We start from the raw sequence: 14,012 nt of genomic DNA on the forward strand, positions 1-14,012 counted from the left end.
CCCGGAACCACTACGTCATCTGATTCCATATTTCTGCACCAATCAGCGGCCGAAGCACATTTTGCCCTCGTTTTTTTCCGCTAGAGGACAAATATATTACAGGAAGTACGTTCAGCCTCTGTGCTCGGATGTTATTGACATCATGTCTGTGAAATTGTCTTTCTTTCATCCTTGAATTTGTTACGTGTACATTTGGTTTGAATGTGTTTATTTTTGTATGCTGGCTGATCATCAAAGGCAGAAAAAACTATAGCCTATAGGTGTTTATGGTGCCATTGCACAACCCTAGACTGTATACAGTGTATTATTATTATTATTATTATTATTATTATTTTATCTTCCCTTCATTTATTTTAATTTATTTTATCTAATTAATTTCTAACCTGCCTCCAGTGTTTCCTCACTCAGCTAGTGCTTTGTTTTTAATGGGATGATTGGATGGAGGGTCAGGGTGGAGGGTTGGGGATGGGCGGAGGGTGTTTGCTTGTTTCTATGTTTTTTTATTATTATTATTATTGTCATTATCATTTTTATTTATTTATACAGTCTATGTTTTTTTTTCATTTATTTTTTAATTTTATCTAATGAATTTCTAACCTGCCTTCAGTGTTTCCTCACTGCTTGACGTTGAGATGGAGTTTCCTCAGTTTGTGCTTTGTTTTTACTTGGATGGTGGGATGGAGGGTCAGGGTTGGAGGGTTGGGCATAGGCGGAGGGTGTTTGCTTGTTTCTATGTTTTTTTATTATTATTATTATTATTATTATTATTACTATTATTGTTGTTATTATTTTCTCCTTTTTATGTGAAGCACTTTGTGTTACATTTCTTTTGTATGAAAAGTGCTATACAAATAAAGACTGACTGATTGGTTGATTGATGTTCTTAATACAGTGGTCTTAATACAGTAATCCTATGATGGATTGTATGGTACCTAAGACACCCAATAGCCTTTTCTGCAGGAAAATAAACAATTCTGTTAAATATTTTCATTTATTTAGGCTATTTATATGATTTAGGTAGTAACCTACATAAAAGATCCCTTCAAAAGAAAATAATACATTGTGCCATTGACATTGTGTTTGTAAGTGTTTAGTTTTAGTATGCTGTATGTATTTTATTGTCATGTGGAAGTGATTGATTGTGATTGCGTGTACTGCATTGCTTTTTAGCAGTCGCACATTTACATTTCGTTGTACTGCTGGTATAATTACATTAAAGATTATATTGTATTCTACTTTATTCTCATGTTCATGCTACAAAACAAACAAACAAATGAATACTAATAGAACTGATCATAACCTGTCGTCGATTTTTTAATGTGTGCTATTCATAACAGCGGCTCCAATGTATTCACGTCGATGTCGCCCTCAAGTGGTTGGGAAATATAGTTTCTCATAGAAAACTTGAAGAGAACTGTATAGATTGAAATTACCAATCAGTTGTGATTTTATCATTTAAATATTAATTTCCCTGTTAAACGTTTTTGATAGCTGTATTTTTGTAGTAATGTCCCTTCTTTCAACTGCTGTTTACATTTTTTAGTGAAAATGTTTGTGCCAAATAGAAAACTCTTCAGCAGGGTTATTATAGTTAAGGAAAACGAACGAAATAACGAAAACTAGAATTGAAAAAACATTTTTGTTAACTAAAATAAATTAAAAAAACAGTTTAAAAAAACAAAAACTAACTGAAACTGTATTTTGTGGTTTCAAAACTAACTAAAACTAATTACAATTATAGTGAAAATGTCCTTAGTTTTTGTTTCTTTTTTCATACGTAAACCTTTTTGGTTGATGTGAAATCTATTTAATCTATTTGGTTTTATGACTAAATAAACTTATTGGGGATGAGATGGATAAGACAAAGGAAATAGCCTAAAGGCAACATTTATTGTGACTTTACTGAATCTCGCACCCAACAAATAACCCATTACAAAAAACTAAAGCTAACACAAAAACTAATAAAAACTAAACTAAAACTAAGCATTTTCCAAACCCCCCCCCCCCCCCCCCCCCCCACTAATTAAACTAGCAAACACAGTCTAAAAACTAATTAAAATTAACTGAATTTGAAAACTGAAACTGACAATAAAATTAAAGCTAAAACTAATGAAAAATCCCAAATTATTATAACCTTGCTCTTCAGATGATCAGCACACATCACTCAAGACATAAGGTAAGGTAGTCACATGATATCACAATAAGGTTCAAAGTAGTATAATTAATACAACCAAAGCACCCCAGAAATAACGCAAATAATTATGATAAAATGTATGACTATGTCAATATGTAATGGGTAGATAACAATCTATTCAGGGGATTAGACTGAATGGACTTACTGATGTTGAAACTTGAACTGTTCGTGAGAAACGTGCATCTTGCTCCACACATTGAAGCGCCTGTAGGGGGCGGTGTTGTCGAGTGAGTAACACGGATGGGTGGAGGTGCGCTTGTTTTGGTAACCACATTAGCCCTGGATAGTAATACAGCATTTTCGTAACGCCCTCGATGACCCCACTCTAGAAATCATGCATTCTCTTAGTGACTCATTTAAAAAATAATTATTTTAATTTCTGTGTTACAATACATTGCATACATGCCACATTAAAGCGCTGAAGTCAAGACATCAGCTTCATATGTGAGACTGACAAGCTGGTAATAACTTTACATTTAAACTTTTAACAGTGGTTTATCTCCTCTAGTGCAAAATAACATACTTCTATTATTATGTTCTCATCGTAATATTTAACAATCGATATTTTATTCCTCTTCCTCCAATGTTATCACCGCCCCCGTGGACCGGAGCTTAGAATTAAACATTCGCACCACCTAGACGTTGCCCCACGTGTCTCATAGCTGTTGCACAAAAACATCACGAGTGGCTGCTGCAGCTGTGGGTGCTACAAATACAGCACATGGTAGCGTTTGGTAGCTGCTTGTAGAGACGGACGCCACCGGGCCCCAAACTCAGAGCTTGCTTGAATTCTCGTTTCTACAAGTTAAAGTTGTGTAACTTTTACTTTGGTAGCCGTCAACTGTAAAATACCACCAACTTTGAAGCCGTCCGTCTTTGTGTAAAGCTGTGCGCCAGCGTTATCAAGCGAGTTTGAGGACTTTTAAAACCACTTGTCCCACTTCGCCTGCAGCAGCTACGCTAAAGCTAGCATGTCGACTGGCAAAAATGAAGTTAAAAGCTGCCCCATCCCCACCAGGGTGCTCACCCTGAAGGACTGGTCCCAGCTACCCGACTGTTACAGCCAGACACCCGGGGGGACCCTCTTCTCCACCACGCCTGGAGGTAAGACTTGTTTAGTGCCATGCTTTCTCTGCATATTTAATATTCAGCAGTTTGTTTTCTGAAATTCTTTACACAATGGAGCTTCCCAGAAAAGTTTACTAACTTCAGTAGCTACAACTCAAGTGTTTGTGCATACGTGACAATGCTCACATCTCAATGATGAGCTCTAGCGAGAACAATACAAACATATAAAAAGTTGATAAAAGTATCGTTTTATTTACCATAGCTCTCGTTAATATTTAGCTCATCAAAGCACCATGAAATCACCATTTCTAAATGTTATTTATTATAACTTGAAGTTGCCTTGTTGCTCCCATTCTGCACAGTGACAGTTGGCTGCAGCTCTCTTGTTGTCAACAACTTTGCTCTGTTGATTTTGGCAAGGTGAACCAAACAATTAAGTCAAGTACTTTTACATAAACTAAAACTAATCCATAAGTAGTCCGCGTTTACATTTAGTCATTTTGCAGACGCTTTTATCCAAAGCGACTTACAAGAAAAAGGGGGAACAATCAAGGTATAGTGCAATAAGAGCCATTAGTGCAGTAATAAGTGCTAGTGAGGATTCTTTAAGGAGTAGAATTGTCGTGTTGTGCTTTTTACACTTGTTCTTTATATATTTAATTTAAACTTCAAATCACTCAATTCTACACAGTAACATACATGTATACATTTTTATTGCTGATGGCAGAAAAAGTAGAAACTCGCATGAGATATTTGACATGGCAAATAAAAACATAATGGCACACACTGCACTGTGGACACACACAGTCACTTGTTGCTGTATTGAAACACTGATGTCTAAAGATAACAAGGAGATCTGTCTAACCCGTGACTTGTGATTTAAAGAGGGTGTATGTTTCCAGCTGCCAGAACAGCAGAGTGATTGGTCTCTGCCATGGTGGAGGAGTCGAGCGCTGTCCTATCCCCGCTGCTCTCTGCTTTGCATTTCAGGAACAGTAGAGAACGTTCTGTACAAGTTAAGAGGAGGAGGAGGGGAAAGGAAATGTCTAATGCATGGGCAGTGTATGCAATATTTAAAAAAAAAATTGTACCCAAGATTAACGGCATTGGTAAACACAGCCTAGGAATGTGCAACACAAACTTTTGACTTGTTATTCCAGTTTATGTGCAACACATTTCACTCTACTGGGGCCATGCCATGTGCTGCTGGGGTGACCCCTTTGTTACACAACCACTCTGCACCCTGATGCTGCCTTGCTATGCATTGCTTGTGCTATAGCTTGCATTCCAGCCCCCTTTCCTTGCCCCAATTCTATTTCTCTCTCTTCCTCCCCCCTCTGCTATGCTTCCCTTTGTCCAGGACAGACCGCTCACCGCAGGTATTACATAACGTGTTTTTCCTCGTTGCGAGTTTGAGCGGATACTGTACAGAATGGTTCAAACTCCACTAAAGAAGCAGCAGTCAGCTCCTCGTCTCTTGTCACATCCTGGTCAAACTTATCACAACACAGCATTTATGACGCTGTTTTCGCTTGGAGTTGGCCTGAGTCCAAGTTCAACAGACATGAGATGTGCCAAGAAGCGTTTAAAACGGGCAAGCTGCAGAGTTGTGCTTAAACTGTATCGTCGCTTTGAGAAAAGCCATTCTTGGATACACACCTAAGCTCGTCACATCTGCTGTCAATGTTTAGGATTTTATCCAGTCAAAGAATGAACATGTGGCTCTAATCTCAAGGCCTCTTGCTTCAAAGACAGAATGTTTTGTACTATGATTTCCTAGAACTCACTGCAGTGGCAGCCTTCAACCCGCCCTCTGTGCACACACAGAACCTTCCTTTTCCCAATGCAATTCCTTCCAGTAGAGGAAGATGATACTTAACTCCACAGATGTGTACCTTGGCAAGATGCAAAGATGCACTACTGGGCTATCATATTTTAGATATTGCAGGATTTGTTGTGGTGTTTGTATCAGAGAGTTAACTTTACATGCTAACAAGAAGTGTGATTAGATGTTTGTTTACTGCAGATCAAACACCAGATTTTCTTTATTTTCTTGTCTCTCCAACACAGGTACTCGTATCATCTATGACAGGAAGTTTCTGTTAGATTGTCGAAACTCCCCTCTCGCCCGGACTCCCCCATGCTGTCTTCCCCAGATCCCAGGGGTCACAGTACCTGCTGCACACCCCATGGGGAAACTGCAGGATCTCAAAGAGGAGGCAGAGGAGGAAGAGAAGGACATTGCAGGTAAACTGATAACTTGACTATTTTCATACAGCAGACTTTACTGGTAAACAAACATTTCCAAGTTTTTGTGCAAACACATGTTCATTAGAGCCTGGAAAGTGAGGGTGTTTTTATATGAGGCAGATTTTAAGAGCAGAAAAAAATCACCAGTAACTTATCTGTTTGCTGATATTGTGAATTTTTAAGCAGGAATGAAAATATACCTTTACTGTGTGGATTGTGCACCAATATGACAATGCAAAAGTAATCTGAAGGCTTCTTTATTAAGCAAATAAGACATTAAGAATATTTAACATTATACATGTAACATATTCCACTATGAACAAATTTTAAAAAATATGTGAGCAACATACTATATCTTCAACCCTGATGCCATAAAAGTTTGAATGTTCAAAATGTAAATAAAACAATGTAAAAGTTTGCTTATCCTTTTTATATGTATAAAATTAAACTGTACAAAGAGTATATTTAATGCTCAGACTTTAGTTATTTTGTAGTTGAACACTGACTTTGATGATTAAAAAAAACAAAAAAACATTACATTTTACACCGTTTCTAAATGACCCCAGGCATCGTCTGCATCGTATGTTGTGATGTTCACATCGGTGCATATTGGACAACATGTATTACAATCTTAACATGACCTTTTTATAGGCAAATATCAGCCCAGAATATTGGTCAGCCCATATATCGGTCTAGCTCTAATGTCTATATGTATTTCATGCTTTCTGTGGACTTATAAACCCAAAACATCCCTCTCAATTCACAAGTTGTGGCCTTGTCTAATAGGAGAACTGAACACTTCCCTTATGCATCGAATGTTTTTCCACATGTGTTGAACCTGCAGCTCTTTTTTGTTTCTACCATGACTCGTCATTTTACGTTGTCATGAGTAGTCGGCATGTGCACGTACAGCAGATAGGTGAACCATGTGTTCCTGCCATGCCGTGCCTACATTTTTGCAGCACAGCAGTTGTGCTGTGTTGAGGACTGGGACATGAGGGCTCAGTCATTATCGCCATGTGTTATTTTAGTCTTTCAGGGCCTGTGCCTTCATGGGTTTAACCAGGCTTATAAAAGTAGGCCAGGGGCTTATTATCTAAACAATCATTATATATTTCATATTGTATACAATTGCTTTATTTAGGCTGATAGTGCCAATTGTTAATTTATTATGAAATATATGGGCTTGCTGAATTTTCTGTGTTTCTACTTGAGGATAAAATGACTTGTTGGAGATGAAAGACCTCCTTTTGGCAACAAGTCATGGCAGAGTAAGCAAAGGTTTGGGCTCATGGGCAAGTTGAGACAGATATTTTTTGTTATTGAGAAACCTACATCAAACCATGAGCTTGACCCTCTCCATTCCTGCTGTCAAATTAAAGACCATGGGGGATTAGTGTTGACCCCCTTTCTCCTCTGTCTCCCTTGTCTGAGTTGGTAAACACATAGGACATGTCATACAGTCGATTTGTGAGCTGAACCCATTCAGTCAATGTTTTGCTTTTTTTTTTCTTCTTTCTTGCCAGTTATGTATGCATGTGTTGATAAGGACTGCACTTTGTGACTTTCTCTGTGGTCCGTTAAGGTGTGGTTGTGCTTATGTTGTAAACAGAACTTTAAACTGCCAGCTGATTGTCAAACGTCCCTTTTAATAATCTTAACCATTTGCTCTCTCCCTTCTCTACAGATGACAACCAGTTTGAGATGGACATCTGAACTCCAGTATTACCTCCTGTGGAGAGTTATTAGTTAAAACACCTCCAAGGTCATTAATGACTGTAATGCATTACATATAAAGCTTTTTTTTCACCTTTTTTAAAATAAAAGCTTTTGTGAGGAACCAAAAATAATGGAAAAGTTAAACTTTAGGGTGTTTTTGACCCTAAAAACGCGTGTTAAGCAAAGAAATGGTATTTAATGGGCTGATTGGTTGCTCACTCACTTCAGAGCTGCAGCAGGATTGAAAAAATCCATTTTGATTTCACTTTTTTTAATCTTTTGTAAATAACATTGTACAATGTAGCCTATTTTTTATTTGGGGAATATAAGATGATTACATTAAGACATGTAGAGTTTTTCACTGCAGGCATCAGTTGTTTTGTTGTATTTGCCCCCCAAAATGGACGGCTAACTTTCTTTGTGATGGGTGTCTCCTAATGCTGGGGGTCACAGCCTACTGAAAATCAGCTCCTTCTGTTTTTTTATGGAGGAAGAGCTGAAATGTGAATGATTTCAAATAAAGGCTATTCAAACTGTCAGAAAATTACTTGTGAGTGTGCTTTGTATGAGCTATATAATCCTATGTTTATGGTGAGGTTATTCTTTGTATCTGTGATATGAAGTTTAATAAAAATCATGCAAGTTTTTTTTTTTTATAGTATTAACTGAATTTGAAGCCTTACATGTTTTGTTAAAGCGATGGAACCATGGTCCCTGGTGCTTAATGCTTGTATTTTATAAGCATACAAGGCAAATCTGTGGTCTATTAATGCATGTCTAGTATACAGTGCAACCAGGAAGAGCTGTATCTAATGTTCTGTTCTGCAACACCTTGTGTAATGGAAAAGCATGTAGCTACAGAAATGTACATGTTAAGTAGTTGCATAATCAGCTCATGTATGGAATGGTATGCCTTTGTGCTCACAGTCGGACAGACTTGGCCCATCTGTGTTGAGTTGATTAAGCACTTAAGCTTAAGGCTCAGTTATTAGCATGTAGGTCAAACAAAAGCGTATTTTATTCCTTTAGATGGAATACGTCTAGTTGGAAATATCTTAAAGGAATAGTTCTGATTTTACCTACAGTAGATGGTGGTCAGCATGTCCCCATTTTGGAGAAACGGGCAGGAGTACCAGCACGGAAGCAAAGCAATGCACTGCTATTGATGGGGCACTAGCACAACAAGTTTTAAATAGAAGTTTTAAGTGTACACTACAGAATGTTTCCCCCCTTTAGTTTGCTGACTGACAGCCTTGTTTAGGTTTATGCAGGGGGACCTGAAACCATTCTGTTATCTCTTTATAACCAGACTCCATTGGCCTAGACAGTCATTTGCCTCACAAAACGTGGGAGTTGTTAGTCTACTGCAGCTTAGGGGTGGGCTATGTGGGCAAAAAATTAAACTTGATTTTTTTTTTTTTTAATTTTACAATAACTATATTCTTTAAAATGTGATTACCAAAAAAAGCTGTTAAAATTCTTCTTGCTTACCAGGACATATATGGATGAACACAATGTTTCAGAACAACAACTCTTGTTTATTTTCTTTAAACTGGAGCATTCAAGAGACTCCCAACTAAACTTCAATGTAGAGACATTAAATGGTTTTCTCTCTTGAGGTAAATCGTGCAGCATACAAGCATGAGCAAATAAGTGGCACATTATAATTTCTAAATAATAGCAAAGTAACTTTCATGCACCTCTCCTCTACCATCTATGCGCCTTTCGTTTGTTTTCTTGAGATATTATAAATCCTCAACAATGTAAAATTACACATTGTGAAAAAAATTGTTAACAATGTTATCGTAGACCATATATTGCCCACCTCTACTGCAGCCTCAGTCTTTTAAATTGTGTTATTGTGTGACTTTTGGAGATCTGAGCTTTAAACAATTAAAGTCACAATAAGACGAAAAAAATTTCAACAATCAAGGCTGCAGTAGGCCAGCAACCAGTGTTATGCAATGTAAAATTACTAGTATTGTCATTGGAAAAAGCTTTGCCGTTCTCATAGAACTCATAAAAAAGAGATATAAGCAATGATAAAATCTTAATATTTTTGAACAACAGGAGTTGTTGAATTCAAAGTGCACCATTCGCACATGTTGCTGAAAGGCTGAAGGCTACAGAGATGTGTGTACACTTTGTACTCAGTTTCTCACACTATCAACATAGCCAGGGCTAGGTATGCCTGCTTCTCCCAGACGTTGATCTATAGGTTTGGGGAGATTAGGGAGGCTGACTGTAGGACTAGGTCTGCTGTGTAAGGAATGAGGTCAGCTGCAGCTCAAAGGCCAGGCATATTGAAACCCCACTGCAGCATGGGGGTGGGGTATAACACCTGCTAGTACTTCACCAGACACATCAGATATGTAAATGTGGATTTACTAGGTATATGAGATGTGTTGGGGCAGATAGGGCAGAAATATTTCTGCCCTATAAAGCCTAACTGCAGTAACTACACAAAGGGTAAAACTGAGGAAAAACTGCTTTAGAGGTTTTTTTTAACGTTTTTTTTTACTGGTCAACCAAATTGGTTATAGGTAGATCAGTGATATGGCACCTATTTCTACATCTATTGATGATGTCATTTTTATGCTAAAAAATTATGACGATTTATTTGACCTTTGACCCCAAAAACGTAGTTAGTGCACTGGTTTTGCATTGCTGTAAACGGTTTTAATAGTAATGCACAGTAAAGAGTAAAGTAACTATAATGTTGTTGTCTTCTTTCAGCTTTTATATTTTGTTTTCAGTAAATAAACATTTTCAAATTGACTTTGTTATAAGTGTATTTAAAAATGTTTGACAACTCGATTCAAAGATTTGTGTGTTTTAGACTTAATAGTATAAAGTAATGTTGTATTTTAGTCTTAATTTAATTTTATCTCACTTTTTTTCTGGATTTTATAGTTACTGCAATTTTAAAATCATTATTTCTCTGAAATAAAGCAAAATTAAAACCTAAAACTTTGTCACAAGATAAAACAAACATCAAGGAGTTAATTTTTAGTTATAACTCAATTTCGACCGAAAATGTAGTTACTGCAGTTAGGCTTTGTATGGCAGATTTGTCTCAGCACATTTTGACCCCAAAACTTGGATTTTGATGATGTCAAGGTATACAGTATCTTCAAGTGAGAGCGGATAAGCAGCTCCATGTGAGTCATGTTTAATGTGGGTCAGTCTGCCCGGCTGGTTTAGTCCCATGGCCTTGCAGGTGTAACTGGTGACCACTTTGCATTACATCAAAGTTATTACTGACTGACTTTTGGCCAGGAGGCTCTGACTTACAAGGCTTCATAAATAAATCATGATGAGACTCAGAGCTGGTTTAAACATGTGCTCAGTATTTGAACCACCACGCTTCTTACAAGAGCATGCAAAGTAAACTTGCTCTGTGTCAGACAGTGGTACTGTGCCCCATACAGCAAATACTGGACTCAGACTGGTCCCACTGCAGCACAGGATGATAAGATAACTCTATGCCAAAAGTCAGGGTAATACTAAAACAGCTGTTTTGGTAAAACGTGCTGAGTGACCCTAATGTACTGTTTGAACAAGTTTGTGTGTATGTTTGTACTAGATGCATGTGAGAACAAGGCCAGGTGACTGAAAAATGGCACATGCTAGCGTCATTCATGGATTTCCTGTCTGGCAGAGAGGTGATATGAAACTGATATGAAAATGATACACACATGGGGGGGAGTGGGTTATTTTATCCACATGCACATTCACTAGTTCACCTGATGTAATCATCACATGCCATTCTGAGATGGACATCGACATAGAAAGAGGGGTGAGGACTGCTACGCTACAGGTGTATAAAATGAGATGAGATACTATATGAACATGTATCACTATGATTACAGATTTAAAGTTCACTTTGAAAGAAAAAAATCTAATTTATTGTCCAACTGTACAACAGCATGACCAGCACTCTCTATTTTGTCATTTATTGTCATTGTAAACCACATTTCGATTTGAAAACAAAACAAAACACAACCACAAAAGAAAAGAAACAAGTTGCACGTGTGAGATTCAAAAACCCTAAAGGCTTATAAAAATAATCTCACTTCATTCAGAATTAAACCAAAACATAATACATGTAACTTACAAAAGTAAATATATATGTATAAGTATGAGTTTATGTGTGTGAGGGTAAAACAAAAGCACAGTTATATAGATAAATCAGATATGTTGTAACAGTTTGGTTTGGAGCGTTCTGGCCTGCTGCAAAGGGTTGCACAACAGATTTATATTAGGGAAAATGTAAACAGCAGCAACAAAAACACATGCACCACATTTGATCATTTGCCATTTGTTATTTTTAACATTTATAAATTGATAAACGTGATTGTGTCGAGAAGTGTCTGTAGCAGTGGTTATCCAATGCTCACAGTGGGAGATCCTTGGTGGCACGTTTCTCTCGAGGCATGTGACAGTGACACATAAGCTCGTCGGTACGTTTCTAGACAAGGTATCCATCACAGAGCCAAAAGTGTCTGTAAACATGCACTTGACAAGACTTATTTTATTGTTTGAAGATGTGATGGATTCTACAAACCTCTGCATTTTTATATTGTGAGCACAGCAAAGTATAGTATAGTTTATATTTCAAATGTAAAAATAGTCATAATTTTAGAGAAAAAAGATTTAATGCTATATAACTGCATTACACATTACACAGAATCATAATAGGTACTATAAGTATGTAAATGTGACACAATGTTCTGCCTGCTCCTGATATAAAATGCATCATCTTGGCTTGTGGAGAACCAGTCATTTGTTTGATTGCCATACAAAATGTTGTTTTGGAAAATATCAGCCTTGTATCACTGTAAACAACTTCACTCCAGACAGCCATTCTGGCCTTCCCTCTGAGTTTCAATGAACTCTGGTAATCATGCTCCATTGCCCTTTTCCTTAGACAAACTAATGTCCCCCTTTCATCCCTTCCCCCATTTTCCCTGTAAGAGGGTTGAGTCGGGGGCCGGCTGACAAGGCTCTATTTTTGTCAGCGGCTCCTGCTGAAGCTGTTGGTTTGGGCTTGGGCTGAATTGCCGGGGTGACGATGTAAACAGACACTCGTACACACGGCCTGCTTGATCACGTCTACACTGACAGGGTGGGGACGGGGACCGAAGTGGACTGCATGTTTGTCTCATGCATGAACACACCTTTACTTTGCAGGAATAATGCCAACTGATTTTAAGAGTGACTTTTGTTGAATAGATCGTACTCAGTTCCTAGATGTGCTGCTCTTTATGAACAGCATGTGTCTCAGATTTGAGTTCTTGGATTACATTAGATTCATAGAGAAGTATATTTCATCACTGTTCTAATCTGAAGTGACTTTTGCAACAAATATACTACTACATGGAGGTCTTAACGTGTAGAAAATGACAAACAGTAACTCAGTAAACAGTAACTCACTATGCCTTTCTCACTATGCAAGAAACTATTATTTCCTGTTTGTTGCAGAATCATTGAAATGCCTCAGGGCAGTCTTTTAACGGTTGCTGCTAGGCTATTGCCTAATGTGTCACCAGTAACAGTACCTTTCACCAACATGTTTTCCATGCATGACTTTGAACCAGCTGTAAATATAGCTTGATGCGTGTATGTCAAAGGTCGGGTCCTTGTTTCTCAGGCCACCACAGGTCTCAAACTCTATCTGTTGTTATATGCTTGCTATTGTACACACTCATTGTGTGAGCTGTTATCACATGTTGGTACGTGGTGTGGTATCACCTTGCAGAATAGAGACTATTTCCTTTTAAGTTCTGTCAATAGCAGCTGTCAAGCTGGCTGGCTGCTGGTATGCTACTATGTTCATACTGTACTCATGTAATGTGTCTGATGGAGAAACTGAGATGAAGTTTCACAATCCTGTCCCCACCCCTTGTATGTATGTGTGGTGCATATTAGATGGCTATAGTTATTACATTAGATATTAATAATATACATATGGTATGTATAATATGATACTTTGTTACAGCAGCAGTATGTAACATATAGATCCACCTCCCACTGCTGCTACACCACAGGCCTTTATGTGCTGTACATTTAAATGCACAATACACTACATACATATGCATCTGTTTGCAAGTATGTGCAAGCGTTCTTCACTCTGTCTGTGAGCTGTCTTGTCACTGCCCACCTAAAAACAGCAGCAACAACGTTAAAGCTCAACATGTGCAGGGAGGCCCCACAGCCATATCTCTCTTGTCATAACAGAAACTGAGCAGACTCACTGGGATATATCTCACACAACATCTTACAGTTACACAAACATACTATTGGGACCTTGTAACCCAGATAATTGGCATTCATTGGTTCTTTCTTATTTATACAGTCTATGGTTTTAATGCAAATTGAGCTGAAATTAGGTACATTTAAGCACTCTCCATATGCTGAATTTACATTGGAGGGCCGTTCTCTGATACCGATCATACATTTCCGAAAACAAAAATATAACCAAACACTGGTAGATATGTTAGCATACACAACAACACACCAGTTCAACAAGTCATTGCCTGTTGATTTCTGTTCAAGAGCAACAACCTGCAACTCAGAGAAGAATAGACTGTGAATAGTCTGACATCTGCTGGGAGAAAAGTAGTACTGCAGCTCAGCCAGCAGGTGCATAGAGAATAAAAACACAATGATGCAGCCAAATTAAAGACCTCTGAAATATGTGTTGATATATGCAGTTATGTCATATTTACTTCAACATTAACGTTTGCAGAGCTTATTAAAACAAAATTTAAAATAAAGT

The 14,012-nt window shown here is 37.7% G+C and overlaps 1 protein-coding gene across 1 annotated transcript; it reads left to right on the top strand.

The window, feature by feature from the left end:
• Positions 1 to 2,896: 2,896 nt before the first annotated feature.
• eif4ebp3l (eukaryotic translation initiation factor 4E binding protein 3, like) lies at positions 2,897 to 7,775 on the top strand. The gene is made up of 3 exons (XM_059346889.1): positions 2,897 to 3,298; positions 5,333 to 5,509; positions 7,200 to 7,775. The coding sequence occupies exons 1-3, from the start codon at positions 3,166 to 3,168 to the stop codon at positions 7,226 to 7,228; spliced, it is 339 nt and encodes a 112-aa protein (XP_059202872.1). The 5' UTR covers positions 2,897 to 3,165; the 3' UTR covers positions 7,229 to 7,775.
• Positions 7,776 to 14,012: the final 6,237 nt, after the last annotated feature.

Source organism: Centropristis striata, chromosome 12 (genome assembly GCF_030273125.1).
Source record: "Centropristis striata isolate RG_2023a ecotype Rhode Island chromosome 12, C.striata_1.0, whole genome shotgun sequence".
Taxonomy (NCBI): Eukaryota; Metazoa; Chordata; class Actinopteri; order Perciformes; family Serranidae; genus Centropristis; species Centropristis striata.

Coding starts and splice junctions, on each gene's coding strand:
- eif4ebp3l (XM_059346889.1), top strand. CDS start 3,166: ATGTCGACTGGCAAAAATGAAGTTAAAAGCTGCCCCATCCCCACCAGG. Junction 3,299..5,332: donor CTTCTCCACCACGCCTGGAG/GTAAGACTTGTT, acceptor TCTCCAACACAG/GTACTCGTATCATCTATGAC. Junction 5,510..7,199: donor GGAAGAGAAGGACATTGCAG/GTAAACTGATAA, acceptor CCTTCTCTACAG/ATGACAACCAGTTTGAGATG.